Here is a 27,339-nt window from a genome sequence, read left to right on the forward strand (position 1 = left end):
TCTCTCGACTCGAGATAAAATCACGAATGTTGAGGATAAAAGTTCGAGACATTGATGAATAATTTAAGAACTGAAAAAGAGAAAGAGATAGATTAGAATTTATTGAAAAATTTTTTTAATTTGAAAATTGAAAAATTTATAATTTTAGATTACTAATATAAAACAAATTATGGGATTATATAGGATTTATACAATTCAATAACTTTTAATTAATAATTAATATCATTGCTGCTGTAGAAAAAATTTTAATTATATATAATAAAAATTTTAAAGCAGAAATATGATTGTGTGAATTTATGTGAATTTTATTTGTGTGAAAGAGGGAATTTGATCTAGAAATAGAAAGGCGAATTTGAAATGAAGTAATTAAGGGCACATTTAAAATGAATTATTACCTTAAACTCATATTTCTTCTATTTTTAACGTCACAATCCTATTCAATAGATTGAACAATCTCTTTGAAAGTAACTTATTAATCTAAGTAAATGTTAAAGTACACCGTATAATTTACATGCATTATGTACTGATATCTATAAAAAAGATGACTTAAGGTACTAAGATCATTTCATTTATACATGTATGTGTGTAAACAAGCTATAAATTTTTTGTTAATTTTTATCATACAGTTGTGCATAAGTTTGATTAATTAAGAAACGTATCGAACTCATGCCACGTAACATTGTATAATATTTAATCAAAATAAAATAATTTGTATTTTAAATTTCATATATATTTTCCTGTTTGCAATTGCACCAATTATCGTAATTGATAAACGATCTCAAATGTTAATGATCGTTGAAATGTTCATTGATTCGTCAAAAATTTTCAAAGATTTCGATCGAGAACTCAATGTTGTAAATTAAATGCAAATTTATTTATGTTTTCTTTCTACAAATTTCTAATGAATTTTTTTCCACATATTATATATTCTTTGTATAATCCTCAATAGTAATGAGTGATATTAGTAATATAGAATTCAACTATGATATCATATATCAGTTGTACAATATTGATATGAAAAATATTTGCATATGATTATATTTAAAATAGTATTTATGTGTTAATAAATTTAATTCAAACGTATCATATTTTTTTATCATTTAATAATATTTTTATTGATTTAATATTTTATACAACAACAATTGATTAAAATATGATTCATTTGGAAAATAAGAGTTCAAGTAGCAATTTATCATAATTATCGTATAAAATGAGTCATCAAATTCTGCCATTTTAAAATTATTTATATAATTATTTATATATAAACTGCATAAGTTACATAAAATATATGTTTTAAACAGAAGTTATGATATCAAGTTACAATCATTATTTTAAATGACTAATAGTAAAATAGAGAATGTTCACATGATTTTAAATAATTTTAATCTATGATCGTTCGATATCAAGTTATAAAACAATTCTACTTTACAAAAGATTGAAGAATAACGTGTTTGCTCTCGTTTAATCTTCGATTGACTGACAGTTTGAACAAAAATAATCAATATCAGATTATTTTTTATTATTTACGTTAAAATTTCTATAATAAATCAATAAATAAAAAATTAAAATCACATTTTGTTATATTTTTGTTGAATGATGATTATCTAACACTGTAAAATACAAATTAAAAATTAAACATCTGTTTTGTTAAGAATAAAAAATTATAGCCAACTATTTGAAAAATGCAATATCTAAAAGTTCTTTATCTAAAAAAAAAAAAGGATTACATATTTTTGTTATACCTCTTTTATATCGTATAATTTTCGTATACAAAGTTTATCTGCGTGCTGTCTAATGTTTATATATATTACACATATTTCATAATATTTATGAATTCGACATTGTCTCTTTCGACTGATAATCATAGGATCTCCTGTTGTCGTATCATTTATCGGAGAGTGAATCGTGCTTGGAAGAACGTTAACATAATAATGATCGTGATTTTGGGAGCTTTGTTAGCTTTCGGTGTCATAGTGACTTATATTGGACCGTACTGCAAAAAATTATGCACACAGCATGGTAAGGTCCAGCATATCCTTTTATATTCCATTTTATACGCGAGAATCTGTAACAAAAAAAGAAAGAAAATAAGATACAAATCGAATCGAAAGTGATATCATTAAAATCAATATTATAATTCATTTATTATTTCTAATTGATTGATTTATAATTGTGCAAAGTATTTTTTATTATGAATGTGTTCGTAATATTCGATTTGAGGATTATTTGTATGATATGTCAACCAGAAATCAATGATGTTATCAGCTTAATCGTTATTTCTAATTGTTCATTATTATGTATAAAAATTATGAGAGAAGATTTAGATAACATGTAAAATTATAAAAATTATTTGTACAATTAAATTCTATGATTTATAATTCTCTCGTAAATTTGAAAAAATTAATAATATTGGAACGAAAATTAATAATATGTTAACATATAAGGGAAAGGAATTAATAAATATTTTTTTTTTAATAATCATTTATAATTATGGTTTAAAAAATATTAACGAATCAAAAAAGAAAATCCACTTAATTATTGGGAAATTGATATTTAACAAAAAATAAATAAATCAATGACCGTTTATAAAAATATTATTAAAATGTTGTGGAATATTGGATTTATTCGATGGGGAAAAAAAAGCAAGATTAATTTTTTAGATAGGAATAAATCAACGGACAGCGAATCAACTTTGGCACGTTTCATATTTAAAGAGGAAACTTTAAATAGAAATGCATCTGATAATGAGAACAAACATTTTATCGATTCGAACGAAGATAAGAGGTCGAAACAGATTGTGCAAGAGAGAGAACAGGAACAACAAATCTTAAAAATAATATTACCTCATAATCGAAACAGGTAATACCGTAAGTACTTATTCAATCATTAAGCAATTAGATTTTGTTAACAAGTCTATAAATCTTCATTAGTTTTTTTGAATTAATTTGACATTAAATTTGTACAAAAAAAATTTTTTTTTATATCTATATTTTCGAAAAAATAATAAAACTATTTGTTTTGTAATTAAATTAAGATTATCAAAAAATATAAGAAGAATGTAAAAATATAAAAAGTAATCGTAGAATTGGAATATCATATTAAACCTTGATTGTTAGTTAGAATCAGAATAACACAAGATTCGATGAGATTAGTTTAATTAAAATATATATTTGTTATAACGCTCAAAGCATATTTTAAAATATTTTACAATAATAAAATTTAAATATTCTCGACCAATAATTGATAAAAATAATTCTTCTTATATAATGCTGTCATATTATCATATTATCATATTACTATGTTATCGATAGATTATTCTCATATATAACGATACGAAACATTCAAAAGCATAAATTATTATATAAAATGTTTGAAATGAAGGTTATATTATATAAAACAATATATATAAAAACTAATTATAGATACACCCATCTTGAGATAATTTATCATTCAAAGTAATTATTCTTAAAATTGTGTAAACAAAAAACATGTCTTAAAAAAATATTCACAGAATTGTCGATTTAATCATTATCAAAAGTGTAATTACTTCGTGATTATTAAATTAATCATGACCATCATTGATTATAACTTTGATTATTTCTCTTATTTATCTTATTAATACAATTATTACTGATTATTTAATTATTTAATAATCATACGATTTCACATTAATCATAATCTTCAATCAATCATTAACTCTGATTCATCATAACAAGCGTACAAACACGAAATAAGTGTGACTAAGAGTTAAATTACACGTTATATTGTTTATATCATCTTTGTACATATTATAAAACAGATAAGACAAAATTTTAACTAGAATTATCAAATCGTATCAAATTGACTATTATTATTATTTTTTCCAATTATTAAAGATATTTATTATTAATATAATAAATATATTTGCTTTTAGCAAAACATTTAGAAACATTGAATATATCTAATTATTTTCATAACAATTGCTTAACAATTATTCATAATATTTTTAGGCAAATATTGACAGATTTGTTAAATTAAAAAAGAAATCTTCAAATATAACAACAAGAAATTTGTATTGCTTAATCTGACAAAATGTTACAGGAAGTGGTATTGGTCACCTAAATTGAAAAATCAATTAAACATTGCTGATTCTTGCTCGAAGAGATATCAAATTCATGAGAATCCTAAATCGAATAGCTCTTCTGTCTCTCCCAACAACAAATCTTCACAACATTCTCCCAATCAAGACAATTCGATCGGTGAAAATTCCAAGAAATCTGTTGTCGTAGAAAAATTGAAGAATTTCAAGAACACGCTGATTTGTTCGAGGTTTATAATTTATACTTTATAAACCGAAGATTCTAATTAATCGTTCTGAAACTTAATCCAATATTTGCGAGCAATATGTTATTAACCAATCTTAATTAAATTTTATAAGATTTCATTCATTGCTTCAATAATAATGTTTGATAAAAATTAATTTCGTAACATCGAAACAATTCTTTCTTTATATTTAAAATAATATTATGGAAAAATATATAATAATTTTAAAAAAATAAGTAAATATACATTGACATATTAATTATTTAAGAAAATCGAAAATTTGATTTTCTATTATATCTATACCAAAAACTCTAATGATTTATCATTATCAATTATTTTCATTTCATATTATCTATCATCTTACACACATTGAAAAAATTTTCAGATCAGAGAAAGATGCGCAAAACATTCCTACGAGGGCTGGAAATCAGCTCTCTCCACTCGCGTATTCGACGATGTTGAGGAAGACACGACTTGTCGACGCGTCCACGTCGACAAGAATAAGCGCGAATTCAAAAAATCGTAACGAAGCTTGCCACGAAGAAATCAGGGAAAATTCGAAACAATCGCCGAAAGCAATCTGCGACATAACGATTAGAGATATAAGGATGGACGAGTCGGAGGTATTGGATTTCATCGAGTGCAAAGGAATATCGACGTCCGTTGTAACGACCAACGAGACCTCGATTATTTCCATCGGGTTTCACCGTCAACAACCCAGCAACGAAGCGTCTCGTAGGGACACATCCTTTTACGAATGCCTCGGGATGAATTTCTTCAAAAGTTTTCGTCAAAGGTTCGAAGATTCGTCCATTTTTAAATTCGAATCGCGGAGAAGATCGATTCCTCATATTCAAATCTCCGATTATTCAAGGATGCAAAACGATTTGGGGGACGAATCCTCGAACAAAATATTTCCACGAACAAATGTTTCGGATCAATTTCTTGAAAAGTTAAAATAACGATGATAGAGAGACCAATCGTTGTAAATAGATTAAACGTTTAAAAAAAAAATCTCTTTATTATTTAAACTTTCTAAATTATCAGATTATAAAAACAGTTATTTAATTGATACCAATCAATTGAAAGTTTAAATAACGAGAGATGTTATTTTGACTTTTGAAATCCTTGAATAATAATAAGTTACGATATCTTTTTAGAATTTTTAAGAAGACATTTAGTCGATAAAATAATTTATTTCTCGTTCTGCGAATCAGAATAAGAATCTCGGTTAAGATTCTTAATTCTGTTTTCAATACTGAGAATTATTTTTTTTTATCTCTATACCTGTAATAATCTTTAAATATATGATTATTAATTTCTGTATAATCACAAGTTGAATACCAGAAATTAACGAAAAAGAAAAGACATACACTGTTATATTTTTATATATATACGTATACAATATATAATTTATACAATAATTTTATTTTCTTAGGAAGATGAGTAATGATAAGTTTTTTTTAATATAGCATTCTATTCATTTGATGATTTCGAAACTTTTTAAAATTGACCATATGTGATGAATATATCATACGAATATATTGTTTGTATACAATATTGCCGTATAAATCTTACTGGATAGCTTTATTTCATAATGATAAAAATAATAAAATAATGATATAAATAATGATAAAAATTATGGATGCGTTTAATTATAATATTACACATATAACATTACATATATTTTTTATAATTAATTATACGTGTGAATATCTTTCTTATATAACGCCGTTATATTTTTTATATATAATGTTATTGTATAAATCTCATAAAATAACTTTTTATCCCTTATGTTAATATTCAAATATCCTTTTTATCTGAAATAAAATTAAAAATTTTTTATTTCTTTGTTAAATAATCTTCGAATTCGTTGTTATTTGACATCGATTATCGATTTACATTTCAAATTTAAAATTTTATTACTAAAAAAATATTATTAAATTCAAAAATCTTGAATGTTAACATGAGATGATTTTATAAACTTTTTGTAATTGAATGGGAACAAAATATACTATTCAAAATTGTCAATATATTTCTTTTTCTTTTATATTTTCAGATCCATATACTTTTTTAAAATATTCATAACGATTGAAATAATTCTAATTATTTTTCTATTTCAATTATTTCGTTTAAGTATATTTATTGAAATATCTGAAAAATTATAGAAAAAATAGAAAAAGAAAATTTTATAAATATAAAAATTTTATAAATATAGCTTTAAAAATAATTCCTCTCTTAGATTATTACACATACTTAGAAATATTATATTATTTCAATTACAGATAGAGAGACAAAGCACTATAACTTTCAATAATTATCATTTTAAAACAAATTTAACATCCGTGTAACTTCTCTTTTCGATATCTTGATCGGATCAATCCACCGTGCTCAATTCTATTCACCATGCTCATTGACACGATCAGATAATGGCGGACAACGAACGATCGAAAAACGAATTCTATTTCGCACAGCACCGTGAACATTAGTATTCTTTAACTCGACGTTCAATTACACCAACACAATTACCAATCAGATAAGGATCGAGCTGAAACTGAAACAAATCACGATTTTACTTTCTGAAAAGGGGATTTCTTTTTTTTTTTTCCCTTTTTTCGTCGAATATTCAACGAATGATTTTTCTCCTAGTTCATATACCTAATAATTCCTAAAAAACAATCTTTTTAAATTACAATTAATTACATAGCATCATTGTCAACAAGATTTAAATCGATCTACACATTACTCCATTAAGCAATCGACAATTCCTCCTCTCCCCTCCCTTCTAGCAATTCATGTAAAATAATTATTATGATATCGCATATAAATAATACAAAGTCGTAGTAGAATGAATAGAAGAAATCATATCTGCATACCGATCGCGGTAATTAAACGTCGATAATTGATAATTCATTCAAATTGTTCGTCGATGCAGAACCTGATGCATTTTGTCGTGGCCGCTTTTTTTTTTTGCTCGTTCAACATTTTATTACGACACGAAATTTTTATTTTCAAGTTCGCGCATGTTTTTTCTTTTTTTTTATCACGATCGATCGTACGTCACGCGTAATAAATTGTTTTTAACAATTTGTATCCGGTATCCTTCGTGAATTAACTATTGTTAACAATTAACTAAACATGATCCACGGAAAACGGAAGGAACGACGATTATATGATTGGGAGAGGAGGGATGGTCGGGGAACCGATACGACCTTAAAGATCGATTTCTGTACAACTGGTCCAGGATGGTTTGATTTTTCTTGGATAATGATCCCTGATCGCGTTAAATGCCTCGGGTGATCACCTGTTTCGTGACTACAGCGCGAATGATTCACTTAACTCATTTTTTCACTTAACTTCCAGGAAGGAAATATTGAATACCAAGTAATGTATATTCATTTGCATGGTGAAGGATAGCGATTCGTATATTCGATTTGTTTATTTTATACACGTATTAGAACGTGTATCTCTGAATTTGTTATTTTGAAAAAATATTTTGATACAATATTAAAAATTATTTTAATATAACAGAATTAATAAGTATTCTACGAATAATATAAATTTCCTTTGTTCGTTTATTCATTATTTTGAAAAGAAATTGATATAATAATGATTCATATATTTAAGAGTTCGAATGTTAATATAATTGTACATATATTGTAAACACGTGGAATCATTTCTTTACAAATAAATTTATTTCTTCTCAAATAAACTTCGATTGATTTATGAATGCTTTTCTTCTAAATTTGATAACTTAAAACAGCTGCATTATATTCTGAGTAACATGGCCACAATATTAATGTTATTTCCGCAATGTTCTCAGAAGGACATTCTTAACGAAACTCATTATTTGACGTTCCTTTTTCTTTATAACTTTGTAATTGCACGTTTCAATGATATTTCCTTATTATAATTTGCAATGGAACAATCTACGAATATAAATTCACATTGACGAAAAAGTGACGATGATTGATATTGATAAGTATATTTGAATAATAAAATGAATAAGAAATAATATAAGCTTGTATTCTCTTACTTTCTTGTCGTTTATTTGTATTTTTATCTCAAGATTGAACAATTATCAAATAACCACAACAGAAAATAATAATCTTGCACAATATTTGTAATTATTACCCAATAATAATTTTTCAACTTTAAATTTTCCAAAACAAGAAATAATTTCGAATCAGTTTTCAATTGAGCAAATCTATTTCTAAAATAGCATTGGAAATATTCTTTTTCAAGAATAATTAAAATAATCTCGATTAATATCCATTAATAAAAATAGTTTTTTCTTTTTTTTTTTGATATAACAACTTATTATCTTTTTTAATTCCTCTATTAAGAGATTATTTTTATATGGAATAGAAATAATAGAATTATAGAATTATTGGATTATCAGATAACATGTTTGAAAGAAAGAATTATATTAAAAATTAAACTAGCATATCAAAGAGAATGATTAATTTATTCTATTTACATCTCAGAAAATTGATTCAAATTGATTTAATCAAAAAAGTAATCATATCACAATTAATAATCATTGAATTAATCATAAATTGTAATTTTCATTTTGATATTTGTTTAATATATATACTTTTATCATTTATATCTTTATATAAACAATCAGATAATTTAATTATTTATTTAATTTAAAGATAAGATACTTAATTTAAAGACATTTAAAGATCTGAAAATATTTCAAAATGTCAATACAAAAATAATTCATACTTCGTATTATTTGATATTAAATAAAATTGTATTTCGATTTTGAATGAATTTCTTATCCCTTATTTAAAAAAAATATATCTGAAATAAAATCTTGCTGATAATTCGTATTGAACCTGTTGATTGGTAACAACTAAAATGTTGCGCAATTGATTTATTTTCTCATAATGATCGATAAGAATAAAATGTCGTGACAATCCATTATATCTAGATATTTTCTCTTTCTTTCTTTTCCTTCGGTTGGCGCACGTGATTTCGAGACAATCTGGCCATGGATCTTATCCAGCTGCGCGAACCACTTGCGAACCTTGAATTCTTTTATCCTTATTAGACGCTCAATCTTCCAAATGAGGATACCACCTATCTACATCTTGCTCATTCATTTGAAAAAATCGTTCTTTGACCGGTTCATGTGTCATTATATCGTTAAATTATCATTAAAATTCACGAGTTAAAAATAATAGTGAGCTTTGATTTTTAAAACTCAACTTAATGAATAATATCATTTTAAAAATATTAAATTCTTATGCTTCGTTATGCTCCATATATATGTCGATATACTGAATCGAGAATACAAATTTTAAATAATTAAATTAAAACATTCATAAATTATACATTCGTATAATATTATAAATAATTAACGAGTACAATAAGTACAAGAAAATCGATTTATTTCTTATAATTACAAAATGCGTGCAGTTAGAATCGTGTCTCATTATTTTCTACACACAATATAATCGACTTATTAATGATAATAAATAAAATTATGCGAATTATATATACTTTCATTTTATTCTCCTGTCCTATCTCTTTTATTATTATTATAAATTCTTCCACGTTTCAGTGTTGATTATCAATGAGATTTTGATCTAATCCAAACACATTATTCGCTTGATCCTTGAACAATATCGATGCCAGTTCGATCGATCATGCTTACCTTACCTTATTCACTTCCTCAAACGTGGATTCCTGGTAATAATAAACATTGGAATAAACCATTTAAATCCAATAATAATAATACACGCCCATTTTATTTGATCTGGCTTTTCTATGAGGCTTGTTAACGATCTTTAACCACCAATTGCGACTCGTTGTTATGTCTAAGAAAAATGGAATTATTTCTTCGAGTTTTGCATAGTTGCTTGGACGAAGGGCGTCATGACAGTTTCACGCAACACCATTACTTGGAAGTGTTTTAATTCTAGAAAAAAAATCCTTCTTCACTTTATATGCGTATAAAATCATTTCTCTACACGTTAATCGATAATTTAAACGTTTCTTCGAGGCATTTCTTCGTATTAAGGAATATTGCACCTAGTTTTGCAATGCTTCGTCAAATCAAAATACGTTTGCATTGCGGATCAAGCTTTTTTATATTTCTCGTAAGACGAAATTGTTTCGTTTAATCTTAAATCGATGGTTGCGAATATTTAACTTTCGAACAATTTTACCGTTGTAAAATAGTATCGTAGCAGTAAATCTTTGGAGATCGATCTGGTAGATAAATATCTTTGAATTTAAACAGACAAATGGAGCTTGATATCAATTACACATGTTGTTAAATATTTGTAGATATCTTTCAGTTGAGATTATGCAGAGCTGTGTACAACAGCTTTGAAATTCTTTTTCGTAATTTTTTCTTTTTTTGGATAATGCATAAAACTTATTCCTCGAGCGCAAAAATTTTTTTAATACAAAATTTCATTCAAAAATTAGTCATATTCGTTTGATCGTTATTATGTAATCGATATGATTTGTATGAATATTAATATTCTTAAAAAGTCCTTTGCTTCGATAATTTGTTCTCGTTAAACTCGCAATAACAATCTTCAAAGAAGCAACAGAAGTAATAATCGAGTAATTTTTATGCAAAAATTCGCGTTAAGTGCGCATTTTCAAAAGCACGTGTCATTTATTACACGTGTATATTGAAAAATCCCAAGACCCAAAGTAGAAACGATAAAAACTCAAATGATTGAAATAGGAATGAAACCCTACTATTAAAAATTATTCGCATTCCATTCAAGATGCTTTAGAATCTTGTCATGGCGTAAATCGTCGCGTTTTTATCATTTTTCGATTCCTATTTGAAAAGTCCAAAAGACCTTGGCAAGGATATCCCCAACGGACAAGGATGAAAATCTTCAGGAGTAACCGCAACGATTCACCTTGATTAATAAATGCAGTTTTTAATTCCCATCCCAGGAATCGTAATTAAATACTCCATATGTGTTATTCAACGAATAAAATTATCGTGAATTGGCGAACGAACGTAAACGTCTCGAAATCGAGGCGAGTACGTGGAAAGAGTAATTATACGGATCAGATTCACCTGTCTGATCATACATGTGATCAATTCTATCAAACATTTCGTAACGCGAAATTAATAAAGCGTTTCTTAAAATCGATTATTTTAACCGTTTCGTAATCGTTCATTTGAATCACACGTGAAGAATCACACGGAATTTATTTTAATAATTAAAGAATAATTATTTCGAATACGAATGTTATTTAACTCAACTTGCGATAAAACTTAAATAGAATTTTTATAATATTTAATTTCAATTTTGTAATTTAAATAGGGAGATCGAAAGAGATAGAGTTTAAATAAAAATATATATCTTCAAATATCATAACGAGTATTATGGGTATTTCTTCTTTTTCTTGAATATCTTGGATATTCTATAGATTTTTGTATATTTCAATTGACGTGTTGACAATGTTCTTTATTTGATCGAATAAATAAAATTGATCGGGAAATTGATTGTTTGAGAAAAGAATTATGTTATTTCTTGATTAAAAATTTATATCTGAAATAAGATTCAGGATAAATTATATATAAGTATATTGAGTAGTAATATTAATAATTATATTAAATATATAATAATATTTTAATAACAAACATTGCATATTAAGGATTTTTATTGAAATCAAATAACAAATAATTTATTTTATAAAACGACAAATAAATCGTTTAATTTTTTAAGCAAATATATTAGCTTTTACCTTTCATGTGAAATGTTTCATAAAATATTTGTATCATTTCAAAAATAAATCATTTTTCAATTAAAATATCCAGCAATTTGTAACAATACATATAACATCATGAAATATCAATGGCAATAGAGAAACAATTGGGAAAAAAAAAATTATCAAATTCTTGAAGCGAATTAAAATAAGCACCGATAAATTAATTAAATATCTTATTTTTGCGTTCCAGTTTCAAAAATCAGGTTTCGAGAACATTTAATTACGCGATATTCTTTTCATTTATGATCGAAAATAAAAGCAATAATATAATTCAATCGAGTTCTTCGAGCTTATTCTCGAATGGCAATTAATTCTGTTAATTTCCATCATTTTTTTTCTTTTCTTCTTTCATAAATTTCATCTCTTTCTCTACGTGAAATAACAATGGATTTTTATCATCATCCACATCTTTCTTCTTTTCTTTCAATTAACCTAACGACAAAGATCCAATTATCAACTCCTAAATTACCCAGTTTAACCTGGGTTTTGTATAAATAACCCATTAACGAATCTCTTTATTGGGCATGCACTTGTTTCTCTGTTGGAATACCAACGACGAGCTACAATTCCGAATTGCCTTTTTCCGACTCGATTGAAGTATGTCATCGCAATTATCATAGGCCGTACACGCGTATAATTTTCGATTGTCGATATATTTATCATTTAACTTACGTTAATCCGCTTGATTTCTAATTTAAAGTAAATTAATTTAAATGTTCGAAATAAAATTTCGAATGTCGAGAATTCGAATAATTCAACAGGTTAGGTTAACAGGTACTGTTCATTGATCATTGGAAGAATGATAGAATCGCCACTCGTACGTTTCACGTTTAACCGATCGGATCGTGCCGTAACGCTTGACGATTACACACGTTCTAAATAATTACAATAATTAACGATCAATTTGCATCCCTCCGTGTCTTGGGTTTCACTCGAGATCCACGCAAGGTCGCCAAGCACACGTAGCACGCGTGTCTCGTTATATCACGATCACGATACGCGAACAGTGAACAGAAGAAACAAAAGGGATTCATTGTCTTTCTGTAATCATTTTCGTCCCATACACGTTGCGTACGCGTAATGATATACCTATTGATTTTTCGCTCATGATTCGGACGTGATTCTTGGGATTATTGTTGATTGATCGATTTTTATGATATTTTTTTTTTGTATCACATCTTCGTCGATTGAGTTTAGATTGGAACAATAAATCATGGAGGACAATAGAAAAGTTTTTCAGCAATTATTAGAGATGCACGGTAGTGATCAATCAAGATTGTCCATCAAACACTTTATCATCGGTAATTTTAAATTACTTTAATGAAGGAAATATTTGCCATGAATTATGTATATTGAAACATAATTATCAATTGTTATGAATAATTCTAATCTCTTGGTATGATTTTTTTACACGTAATTGAAGGAACTAGGAAAATCTTGAACGCTGAATAAATTTTATGGCTTGGTGTAAGAAATGTATATTTTTGCAAGAACACGTTAAATTCAGTTCAGTTAATTTTTAACTGGCATTGATAATTCTTGCACCAAAGCATAGAATTATAAATCTAGAGATTCGATTTAATATTAAAATTATTAAAATCATTAAATTTATCGTCAAAAACTCGTTTATTCTCGTTTCTATAATTCGTTAAAAAAGCTACTGCGAAAAATTTCGTTTCACCTTATGCGCGCTAATTGAAACGAAGCCAAAAGCGATACACGAAAAAATATTGCACGATCCCTTTGTTTTTCTCCAAACGAAATTGAATTGTTCGGATATTCAAACGCCTTCTACCGTCCCGGGTTTTCACTGACGAAAAGATATCGCAATATACCGATATCAACATTATTAGTCACCGATTATAACATCGTTTCTAATAATGTATTCCCTCTTTCGCAATCACTTCACGGTACAATGTATCCGTGTCTTATTTTTCATTCTACGTAGAATCTGAGTTTTTATATGTTTAAGAATATCGGATCGATCGCGAAACAAAACAGAAAACGCGAAACAATTGAAAAATCGTTGGAGCGATGAGGAAATAGAAAATGGTGTGCCTTGCACGTAGAATTCGTTGGCCAAAGCGAAGAAGAATCTACTCAATATGAAATTGATTGTATTTCAAAGTAAACATTGTAATATTATCACGAAAAAGGAATGTGTTTTTTATGAACTATGAACTAAATTATTAATGGATATTGATTAAATTAAATTATTATCATTGATAAATAATAATAAAAAAAAAAATTTAACGAAAAAAAATTAAAATAAAATGTTATAAATACACGCATGAGTATGTTCAATTAATCTTTATAACATACTTGTATATAAAAAATAAATCAAATAGAAATTGAATAGATATATCGAAGAGAATATAAAAAAATTTTCAGTAGTCGATGTAGCGTTTTATTTTCTATTAAAAAAAAAAGTATTGAGACATGCTAAAAAAATATTATTTGTAATAGCTATTATAAATGAACAACGATAAGTACGATTGGTGAAATGTGATGTAAATAACAAGAGCTCCTATATGTAACAATATTGCAAACAGAAAAGAAAAATTATAAAACTTTATCTGTATTATTGGTTATCCGTATAATTAGTTCGATATGGAAAATTGAAATTTGAATCGATAACCGCAATTCCCACGATCGGGATAAATCCTCTCATATTTTTCCTCGTTCCTACGTAACAACATGATAATTTTAACCACGTATCACCGTCCTCACCCCCTTCCTCCTTCGTATATTTTTCTTCATCCCACGTAGCTTTATCTTCTAACCTCGCATTATCACTTCGCAAATAAATCGTTGATTTCAGCAGGCTAAATGGAGAATAAAGACAGCCTGTTTTTCGTCACGATGTCACCGCGAATCACAGAAATTTCTATACGGTTGCTTATCCAGAATAAGTGGTTCGTGGATCGCGAGGATTCCAACACTGGAATCCCTATGAAATATGTCGAGTCTTAACCCCATGTCGGTCATAAAATGTGCTGGCGCTCCAATGGCTTAACCCGGTCATCAGAGTGGAATTATCATCGAATCATGGAAACGATTTCGAGAAGATCGTCCTACGAACAAAAATTCTCTCTCTACTCCCTTGATTTTTTGATCCTCATTTAATCGACCTTTTGCTGTAATTAGTCTCGAATGTTGATGGTAAAAAATTCCTAGTCTAGGGACTTTTTTTTCTTCCAAATGCTCGATTATCGTCAAAATGTAAAAGTCATATTGGTTAGATTATCGCTTTATTCGCTGTAAGTGGTCTCGGATTAAATTTCGATGGAAAATTCTTTAATTTAGTTTCTTTTTCTCTCCTTTTAATGCTCAATCATCGTCTACGCGAAAATTATATTAATTCAAAGAGAGACAGATAAAAGATATCCGATCTGGCTTCTTTTTTTCTTTCCCCTTTCCTTTGAACTTTTTGATCATCGTCGAAGTGTAAAAATTCTGCTGATTAGATTATCGTTCAATTTATTTCCATTTTCATTCGATCGACGTCTTGCTATAATTAATTGCTATTGAATTGAATTTCTATGGAAAATATCTAGTTTATTATTATTACTATTATTATTATTATTATTTCGAATTCTCCATTATTGTCGAAATATGAAAGTTGCATTATCGCTCTATCTGCTTGATCTTTATTTTCATTTAATCGATTCAGTATAACGGACCTCAGGTAAAATTTCGATGAAATACATTTTGTTCAATTTCTATTTTTCTTTTTCTTTCCTTCGAATATTCGATCATCGAAATCGAAATATGGAAATCACGCCCGTTAGATCACTATCGATCTGAACAATCGAGAAAACAATCACGCTTCGATGCTAACGTTGATTAACACACGCAAGACAATGAGAAGTTAGAACTAGGATGAGCGTTCCTTGAACTCGCTGAATCGCTTATTACAACCACTGATCGGATTGAATGCATAACTAAAAAAAAAACGAACGATCTAGGTTTGATCAGCACAACGACAAATTGAACGAATGAAAATATAAACATAAAAAAAATTATTGTATATCGATGATCATGATTATCTTACATAAAAAGTAGCATGGCCTCTATTTTTTTTCGGTCCAATTCGAATCGATTCTTTGTTTCATCTTGTTTCATGCTGGAATTTGCTCGATTAAAGCCTGTTTCAAGGTAACGTAGATTTTGACGAGGATCCACAAGAATGAAATGGATTTAGAACGCTTGTCTTAACCTAAAAATCGACTTTTTAAATTTTGTGACTCAATGACATTTGGAAAGAATGGAAGAACTTCTTTGTAACAGCGGAGTTTTTATAAGAAATGACAAATCGAGCGAACAAATGTAAAATCAAGGACAAATGGAAGCAAATTTGACATAGATATATATTGGTCAAAAAAAGAAATATCAAGGAATTGATCGTTTTGTAGTAGATTTTTTGCTTGCTTTTTTTTTAATTCATTTAATTCATTTATTTTGCATCGTCGAAATTGAATAGAATGATAGAATACAATTTTTAAAGATTAAAGAATTTTTTAGAAATATTAATCAAATTACTGTATGTCTTCTTTGTGTATCATTAAAATTTTTCTAGATACAATCTCGTAATTTCCCTTTTCTTATAACATCTTTACTTGAGATGAATATAATAGGATTCAGGTCTCAATATGTAATAATTTACTAATTTATTGTAATAATTAAAATATAGATATTTATGTATTTAAAAAAAATTTAACAAATCCTTATCACAAGAGATTATCCGAGAGATATAATGAAAAAGGAATAATATTTCAAAGTTATGTCATTTTTAAATAAATTAATTTCTACATTTAATATTGCGTTATAAGAAAATTTATGTTATCATATTTTCATTTCATCGTGTTAATAGTTTCCTTGAAAATAATGCGTATGAACAATAAATTGTGTTTTCTCTTCTGTTATTCTACCGATTGTGAAATAAGACAATGCAAACTCATTGTTTATTTCTCACAGTAAAAACCTATTGAAATTTCGCTTTACGATGTAACATATTTCAATGATATCTAATAATCAATAAATGATAATTGATATATATTTTTATATTAAATCCAATCGAATATTTAAGAGGTACGTCAAGTAACGATTTACTATATATTTAACATATTGTTCATTGATGGAAAAAATAAAATAACTAATATCTGATAAAAATTTTATTTGAAGATTTAATGCTTAATTATATAAAATGATACTTGCATAATAATAGTTTGGATTATATAATAATTTATCCAAAAATTCTCCTTATATATATTTTATCATTTCTTTTCATAATTTAATTAATAAAACTGCAATGATATCAAAAAAAAAAGTATATTCGTGATTGTCCAAACATTTTAATCAAAAAGCTCGATTAATATTTTCCATGCTTACTTTTTCCATGATTCCATGATGAATAGATAATATCATTTCCTCATACGAGCAATGATCCAACCATTTACGTTCAATAAGGATCAACGATGATCCCGATGATCGTAGAACTGTATCATTAATATTATTTGGAATGCATACAACAACAATAATAATCCTTAAACGAACGTCCTTGTACATTATTCCAGTTTTAAAAAAGTACATACTTCGAATGCAGGTCAGATTGTGAATACATCTCTCTTACGAAGAGATCTGATTAACATAAATTAATATTTTCTAATAATAGGCCAATAAAGATCGTATCGACGTAATGACAGATTTATCGAAAAACCGGGTAATGTGAACGCATTAATAAATATATTTCTCTTTTTTAATTGCAACTGCCTTCGAGATAGGCTTAGAGGCAGCCTCTTTCATTCCATATGACGCATCGTAGGAACGCGTATATCTTGTTCAGAGATCCGGCCATTTTCGAATATCCGGTGTTGGTGTCGGTGGTGGATCGCCGACGATGGCGAGCCCTCGTAATTATTAAAAACCTCTCTGACCTGACAGAGTGGCCTTCGTGCCACTGGCACGCTCATTGTTAGCCCGTCAATCTCAGAGTAATTTCCCGCGTTCTGGAACCGTGTTCGACTCCGATTGTACACGCAGTATCGACCGTGAAGATGTTTCTAAACGAGTGAAAAAAATAATAATAAAAGGACAAGGGAAGGGAAAGGAGGGAGAGGGAGGGAAGGAAGAATTGGGGAGAAAGAATTGTGGAAGATGATTTATATTTGTAAACAAGACGTTTGATAATTAAATTGGTGGGATTTTTTTTTTTTAATGAAGCAATTTTTACGGTAAGTTTTATTATATGTCATAGATATACGTATATTTATTTTGTGATCGATCATTCAAAATGGATATTTAACTACCGGTATGATTATTTTTTTTTATGTCAATAAAAATATTCTTGAGGGTTAAAGATAATCTGAATCTACTTAATATCTAGCCTTTGAATATTTATGCAAATTAATGATTTTAAAAATATAAAAGAAATGGAATACAGAAATATTGAATAATGAATATAATTTAATTTCAATATCTTATTTTTGCATGTTTATGTTTGTTTCATGCATATTTTTGAATTTTTAAATTCTCCATAAATATTTACAATTTTTTATTTATCCTATATCTTAGATTTAAAATTTTTCTAATTATTTATTTAAAAATATTGAAAATAATTGTAAATAATTTGAAACTCTTACATAATCCGTATCTTAATAATAATTTTATTTCTAATATAATTTCTCGTCAATATTTACAATATCTTAAAAAATTTAGTCCAACTTCTTTTTTAACTTCTTTTTTGATTCTAAAACGTAAGAGTTCGAAAAATGTGTTAACAATTGCAGAACATTGTCTGACACTTGTAAGACGTCTATAACACGTTTGCATATTATCCGGACAGACGTGTCGACGTGAAAAATCAATCGGAATGAATTAACGGAGATTCACGAGATCACAGGTATTTAAATATAGTACGATGAAAAAGGCAATGCAAATATCGTTCACGCGTAGAGCTGTGAGATTTACTTACGACATTTATACCCGGTTGTTGACTCGCGCCAACATTTTTCTTCACGCAAGAATTACAAAGAATCCAATACAACGACCTTCCGCAAAGCAAAATCACCGTGCTATTCGAACACGGTTTTCTTGGATTCTATTTTCTCAATGAAACTATGCAACTTTGTAAACGTATTATCCCATCAATGGCATTTGAATCATCTATAGATCTGTAATTAGTTGTCTACAGTTGATAAGATATTCTTCGAAAAATATAAAATATGATTGAACAAAAATAAAACATGGATTTTAACTTAAATCGTTTCTAGTTTCATTATAAAATTTCTTTTCTGTTCGAAACAATGATAATCCCAGAGAAGAAATATAATTTTTGTCTTAGGAAATAACTAAATCTAATTTAATCACTCGATGAATAAATTTTGATCAATTTTTTCTCATTTTTCTATCGTTTGTGTTTAGATTTACATTTTTTTGCAAAAATTCGTTCAAGTTTGAAATTTAATTTTATTCAAACAAAGGTAGAAAAGATCTTTCTCCAAACGTAAATAAAATTCAACGATCTCACATAAAAAAAATTCGTTCTTACAATCAAACAAAATGCAAAAGATCACTTTTTTCGAACCTCATCATTTCCTTACACATCCTATTTATCTCCTCCCATCTCGAACGCGTCCAAGGTACTCTCAATAGGATACGAATTGATCAGTTTGTATTAATACCACATCTCGATCACGATTTGCAAAACAAAAAAAAAAAAAAACAAAAAACAAACCCAAAAAAGAAATTAGAAGAGAACGAACCTAATTCTATTCCAGTAGCGGAACAAATTCCTCGTTAGACACCCACCAGCAATCCGGGAATCGCAAAACGGTCTACCAGTCGCTAGATAATTGGTCCTTGAGTTTGGTTCCGGCCGAGGTCGAATTGCTTTCTGTTCTACGTTGATCCGCCCCGCCTGGACGTGAGTAATCGTCCAGCAATCGGTGCATGTGTTACACGGTGGTCGACCGGCACAATCCGTCTGTTCCACGGATGAAAAGAGAGAGGTAGAGGCATTGAACTCACCCAGACCTCATTCTTGAAAAAAAGTTTCGTTTCTTTCGTGGAAAGGTCCACGTGTGATACCCTCGCTCGTTTCACGCTAATACCTTTATCTTTTTTTTTTATTCGACTTTTCTCTCTCTCTCTCTCTCTCTCTCTCTCTCTCTCTCTCTCTTTCTCTTTACTTCTCTTTACTCACAGCAATCTAAACACATTAAACAGATAGATAGTGTGTAATTTTTATATATCCCTGAAATCGAATTTTTACTTTTCCTTTTACTCTCTCTCTCTCTCTTTTTTTCACAGTAATTCCATGCAGAAACGAAACCTACGTGATCGCGAGAGCACGCGCGCGATGTCACGAATTCTCGACCTTGCGACTGAAATCTAGTAGAATTCCACTAGGAATGTAGTATCGTTGGTAATATTTCTGTTTCACGAGACTCGTTGCGATTTTTATGCGGTTCCGCTTCGATTCGATCCGCGTCGACACCACACGCGCCGTTTCTTTGTGCAATCGCACAAATGAAACGCACGCCTCCTCTCTCTTTTCATCGTGCACGGTCGTCAATCGATCGACCACGTTGCGTTGATGGTTATAATATGCCACGGATCAATCGAGAGTTTTTTCGATACGTAAGACGCTTGTAAATCGCACGCGTTTATCGAAACGATTTAATCCCTTCGAGCAAAACGGAGCAGCAATAATTACGAGACGCGATGCTTACTGCCGGCCTAATTTCGATTAATCGATATAAAGTCTAACCGATTATATCGTCGATTTATGAAACTGGATGACGCACGGATATTAATCTATTGGCCATCAAACGGCATTATGCAGCGATTCCATATGTTTAAAAATATATATGTATATAAAATGAATCTCGGTTTTACACACCCTCGATGATGAATATTAATACGGCAAGCAGTTGGTGACGCTAAATATGCCTAACAGATGCAGGTAATGGTCTCGTTCGATTTGAAAATGGCCGATCTATGAAACGCGTCGTTTGCTTATCTCGAAACGGGCTGAGATCGCTCGATCTGGTGCACGGAGGAGGGATTGTTCGCGTTATTTCACGTTTCTTTCGAACGTACAAAACGTTTTTTAATTTACCAAACGATGTAATATAGGATAAAGAGTCACGCGGAAAAATTAAATATAGTTTTAATGGAATACGTTTGATCTGCAAGATGGATTTTGCAAAGATTACAAGATGTGGCTAATTGATACAGTTTCTTTTAGAACATTGATATTTAATATCAAAAATAGAGGGGGAAGATTATTATATAATTGAATATATTAATTTAATAATCTCCTATATAAAGGAAATATGTTTCGATTGAAATTCATTATTTAAAAAAATATCGATGGCCCTGAAACATTTTCAGAATTATGATTAATTTAAACGTGTTAACTTTATTACGAGATATTCCACCCTTTGGAACAAAATAGCGAATGTATTGTTGCTTAACACGGTCAGCACACTTTTCGCGCGTGCGATTTAAATTGCGCATCATGTTGATTACGACTTGTTGCGAACGTGATTACCCGAGAACGTCAAAGTTACGCGCCGTCATTCGTCGTAATGATCATCGGCTATTTTCCAAATCACCTGATCGAAGGTATTTGTCGTCGATTACCATCATAGCTATAATGGTTTAAACGTTTCTTCGATAAGATTACGTATTTGTTTATTCAGTTGTTAGGTTTTACGAAGAAAACTCGATTTTTCAATTTGTCCTGGAATGGGGTGAAAGAAATGTGGTATAATTACACATGAAACGGAAGCGCGATTGCAGCGCCATTCGAGATTAGATTTGATGTGGACAATTTCTCACTCTCAGTCTGTAAAGTAAATTTCGATTTTTCGTTTTCGATTTCACATTCTTAACAGAGCTTTGTGATTTACGTTTATTATTGATGAAATTGGTAGGTTTTAGATGTGTGAATATATATTTTTTAATTGATATAGTGTTAGTTTCAAAAGTCATCTATATCGAATTGTATAAATTGTATATTAATACGAAAAAGCAAATATGAAATTTGAAATATAAACATCATTTTGTATATTTATTATTTTATTCTATAATATGTTATATTATAAATGATAAAAATTCATATGTTATAAATTAAGTACGAGATATAATCAAGAGATTGGATACTTTTGAATTCAATTTGTACGTAACAATAAGAAATTCTTGATTTTTTTTAATGAAACATTTAGAAAGAAAAAAATAATATATAATTTCATAAAGAATTTAAGTCAAAATTTTACGAGAAATATCTTTTATAAGATAAAAGCTCTATAAAATCGAAAAGCTGTATAAATTTTAATAGTTCTTATTCTCGATAATACCTCTTTAAATTTATCAATCATAAAAAGTAAAAAATTAATATTCGTCCATCCTGATATTTTTTTATATTATTTTAACAAATAATTTAATTACAATTGATTATTGATTACCAATATAAATCATACCATGCGACAAATGCAAACGATACTTTGACTTAGCGGGTTACGTAACCAATTGTAAAAATTAAAAGTAAAATGACAAATGGACGACTTTATTATCGATATAATTACCATAATCGAGCCCCTACGTTCCGTTTACAGTTCCGCTGCGATCAAGGCTCGCTCATAGACGATCGATCTGCATTAAAGAATTAATTATTCATCTATTGTATAAGTTTCTTGTTTGCACAAGAAACGCTATATGAATGCGATCTCCATATCCTGTAAGACAAATCGATGATCGTATTTGTGACAAAAAGCGGCAGAAAAAAAATGCAAAAAGGGAATCGAAATGGAAAGGTAATAAATAAATATAATAAATAAATTGTATTAAAAATCTTATCAATTCGTTTGAACTTTTTTCGTTTGAAGACGGAGAAGGTTATTCGTCTATTATGCTATAATAGAAACATTAGTAAAATGCGATCAATTTGCATAAATATATGTAGATGTATTCTTATTACATTTATACCAGATTACTGCTATTTGATACCATAATATCGTTGATAATATTGTTCAAACCGATAGAGTTTATTACGAAATTCAAATTAATTTAATTCATTGATTCAATTTTATTAAAATAATCTTATGCAAAAAAATCTTATGCAAATTTCGACTTTGGATGATTTCGATGCGTTACATTTTCATTCGAGCAAAAAAAAAAAAAAATAAAAAAAAGAAAAGAAAAAAATTTCTAAATTTTAAATATGAGGAAATATGAGGTTAGAATTTGAAGAATTTGGAAACTCTCAAACATCGATTAACCTACACTCGATTAAATCTTGATCTTAAATTAGATAATATCTCTATAACATACGATAATGGCTTTTCTTCGTATAATGAAATTTCGTTAAAGAGAAAGTTAAAAAAGATTACGACATATAGTTATAGAATTAAGATCGATTAGAATTGGAAAAGAATTTCATTTTTCAGAATTCCAAATATAAAAGAGATCGCACGTTCCGATCGAAAAAAATCTCATTAATTAGATTCAATTATTTTTATTTGTTCGATCATACTACATAAGAGTACAATATCTGAAAGCAAACGAGAAACCACAACGTCTTGCCAAATGATCAATTTTCTTATTACATTTCACTCGCGCTTTCGAAAGTTATTAAAAAGTTACGTTAAAAAATTAACAAATTATAACAAATAAACGTTGATCGAAATTTCCCAAAAATTTGTTAGTCACATATTCTTCAGATATTCGTTATAAATGGCATCATTAAACGTATCGTTAGAAAATATATCTTTAAATCTTTGATCCAAGTTATCGACCGCCTACTATTTCTATTTTTCATATTCCAATTTTTCGCAAAAAAAAAAAAAAAGAATCAATAATGCAAGCGTTACAATTCATCGAACGATTTCCCTCCCGTTCCTGCCGCTATCTACATATGTACCGTGTACACGTAAGACGACCTTAAACGCGTTTCCGCGATCTCAAGCGGCAATTAACATTTCGAGGTATGCCGTGTGGGTCTCGTATCGCAACACCGGCGTTCAAACAACGAGCGAGCGTACATATTCGAGCCATATTTTCATCGAAAAACGCTTGGACAAAACACGTCTAAGAGTTGCACGCCTGGTGCACGGTTAATCAAGGTCTCTCGCGCGAGAAGAAGAAAAAAAAAAAGAAAAAGAAAAAGGAAACTTTTGTACACTTTCCTTGGAAGCAATCAGTGTCTCCCGTATTTCGTAAATACATCAATCAGCGGTAATCCCGAGCGTAATAATGAGTCACATGAGGGAGAGAAAAAAAAAGAGAGATGACGATATATCACGGGGAAGAATTGCGTTCCCGTGAAACACGAAACCGCACTAACTTCATTCGTTCAATAGCGTTTCCTCGGAGAATATCAAACTATTATCAGATTGTCGATTTATCTTTTTCATTATTTTGTTTGTTAACTAGGAAAATATTGATTTTGTTCGATTAAAAGGGAGGAAAAAAAATGTTCGAACAATTCGTTTAAAGGATTTATTATTATTATTATTCATTTAGTAGAAAGATGTTCGATTAAAAAATATTTCGATTAATCCAATCTAAGGATCTACTAAAGATCTAGAACGAGGATATCGATTAATCGCAATTTTATTAAAAATTGAAAAATTGAAAATCGAGCAGAATTCGTGTAAGAGGAAGAAGACATAGATGTAAAAGGAAAAGTTATTTTCGTTTAATCATCTTCATCGGGATCATAAATAAAAATCTATGATAAAAAAAATCTCGATTGACAGCGATATTATTCAATTTAAAAATTGATCGTAATTTTATTCTTCTCCTTCTCCTTCCCCTCCTCCAAAAAAAAAGAATCTAAAAAATTCTATTTACAAGGAAAATTTATTCGCCTGGAAGAAATAAATTTACGATAAAAAATATAACGACTAACCAGAATGTTAAACAATCCACGTTATGAGAAAGAATATCGATTAATCTGTTTGATCGTGATTGATAGATATCGATGATAGTGAAAGGGTTAAAAGTGGCATTTAGAGCAAGCCCTTATCGTTTCGCTGTAATGAGAAACAGGATCGTTGCAACAGTTGAACGAGGCGGATTGATATACTCGCGGTGCGAAAATTACAATCTCGAAATACCTTTCCACGTGTTATTCATTTAAATCGTGGTCGCGAGTACCCAAGACTAATTGGAAATTGTTGGAAACGGTTGGAGAAGTTAATGAGAAGCATAATTAGAATTATTGAGTTTGTATATTTTCATGATAATGAAGAGGCACGTGGAAATTTTTGCATTATTTATCTACTTTGAAATAAGATAATAACACACAAAAAAAAATGTTTAATATATCGGCACGCTTGCATTTTTTATTATTTTATTTTCATATTGTTAGCCGATTTTATCGAATATATCATATTGGCCGGAAGTGAATTGTCACATACAGTTTGACATTTAGACATTCCTTTGAGAAGAAATTTTTATTTCGTGTTTTATTATATGTAATATATCATTCCAAAGATATTATTGCATTATGGCTTCATGATCATTAATAATTATTTCTAAGTTTCTCAGATAACGATACGTGTGTAATTAGAAAGAAGCAAGGTTATACAATTTCTTTACACGAATTGAAAATAACAATATAATAGAAATTGTTGAAATGTAAATTAGGCATCTTTCAATTTCAATTGCAATGGAAAATGTTATATAAACGTTTTTAACCTCTCGAAGGACGAATTCATTAAGAAGTAATTATCTTTCACTTTTCTAACGAGAAGTCTTTTCATTGAACATCAATTTAACCTTTTACAGAAAACTTTCATGCACTCAGAAATACTTGTTCACAATCTTATTCATAACATCACGACAAAGGAAAGAAAAATTACAATAATGTCTAAATGGGAGAAAATTAAAGAATTATAGGAATTTTAGATTTTTGAAACAACGAAATTATATATCATTCCCGATTATGAATGAATTCGATTTGATAAATCATGTAACGACACGACATTTCGGGGATCAGAATTTATTTCCAAACATTATAAATCATTTGTTAAGTAAAACACTCCTTCATCATATTGTGTTATATTCGAAAAAACATTTTAAACGTTATAATGTATATATTGTTGTTAATAACTTGTCAATACCTCGTTCGTGTATCATATTACATATTTATTACCTTATATTAATAATCATATAGATGGCACCATTCCAGCATGTGACAAAATGACGTTTTAAATATTTTTATCTAAGAAAATTTTTACTATCCCAGATATTGAAACCTCTCTCTAATTATTTATACTTTATATGCTACTTATATAAACTATACTTATTACTATGTGCGTTTATTATTACATTATTGCATTATGCATTTCGAGTAATTAATCAAAACAATATTTTTTTTTAAATAAGTATAAAACAAGTCTAGTCTAAAACGTGCGCTTTGCATTTCGCAAAAGGCGTTCAATTCTTGCCTTTCTCATTGCCTCGACCACCTCTCTAAATTTTAATATATATATATATATGCACATGATATTTAACAAATTTATTCATCTACCACGGCCACGTGTCGAATATATCACCTGCGCGCCTAGATTTTCCCCGTTTCGATACAGCGAAATTGGCTCGAGCGAAAGAAGAAGAAGAAGAAGAAGAAAAGAAAAAAGAAACGTAGCAATAAGAATACGAACACGAATCGCAGACCGGTTTATGGGACTGGGTAATTCAGGAACCTGCGTGGATTACGTCTTACGTTACCCTGACGCAGAGCAAGTGCCACTCCGTTTCCGTGCTCTTATAGATCGGCCTTGATGCATGAAAGTAAGATCATTTAGAACAAACGTCGATGCGAATCGATGTATGTATGATCGTTTGTACACACACGTTCGCGTTATCATCGAGATCTATGCAATTTTTACATCCTTAACGATTGAACGTGTGGATCCTTAGATAAAATCGAAGGCCGATCCCGAAACTTCCGGTATTTACAAAGACTCGGAGCCAGCATAAATCCTTTTTAAGAATCCATTCCAAAATCCATTTTAAAATCCGTTCATATTCGCAATAACGATTAAAAACGATTAGATAGAAGAAAAAAAGGAGGGAAAAAAAAAAAAGAACGGTTCTTCTCCGATCTCCGCCTCGGGAAATGGAATTATTCATAGAATCGCGTGAACGCGGAACAGGTGTTGGAACAATGCAACGGTGGATACGAACGATCCGAATCGTCGAGCGTGATCGAGCCATGGATCTTTCGATCGTGTCCACGTGCTCGTTCAGATCACGGTGTGTGAC

The 27,339-nt window shown here is 28.9% G+C and overlaps 2 protein-coding genes across 3 annotated transcripts in view; one reads left to right on the forward strand and one right to left on the reverse strand.

Annotated features, from left to right (window-relative positions):
- Positions 1–1,089: 1,089 nt before the first annotated feature.
- LOC114577732 (uncharacterized) overlaps positions 1,090–27,339 on the reverse strand; it is a 444,442-nt gene continuing 418,192 nt past the window's right edge. The window contains exon 4 of one of the 2 annotated variants that reach the window (XR_009830536.1): positions 1,090–2,065. Coding sequence is in view for 1 of the 2 variants with exons in the window: in XM_062077130.1 (XP_061933114.1) it covers positions 1,979–2,065 (87 nt within the window). In the remaining variant the exon portion in view is untranslated. The remainder of the gene's footprint in view (positions 2,066–27,339) is intronic. The other variant, XM_062077130.1, reaches the window with a different exon arrangement.
- LOC107999267 (uncharacterized) lies at positions 1,867–5,698 on the forward strand. Its single transcript, XM_017058971.3, has 4 exons — positions 1,867–2,019; positions 2,661–2,859; positions 4,081–4,308; positions 4,688–5,698. The coding sequence occupies exons 1-4, from the start codon at positions 1,932–1,934 to the stop codon at positions 5,262–5,264; spliced, it is 1,092 nt and encodes a 363-aa protein (XP_016914460.2). The 5' UTR covers positions 1,867–1,931; the 3' UTR covers positions 5,265–5,698.

This window comes from Apis cerana, linkage group LG7 (assembly GCF_029169275.1).
Source record: "Apis cerana isolate GH-2021 linkage group LG7, AcerK_1.0, whole genome shotgun sequence".
Taxonomy (NCBI): Eukaryota; Metazoa; Arthropoda; class Insecta; order Hymenoptera; family Apidae; genus Apis; species Apis cerana.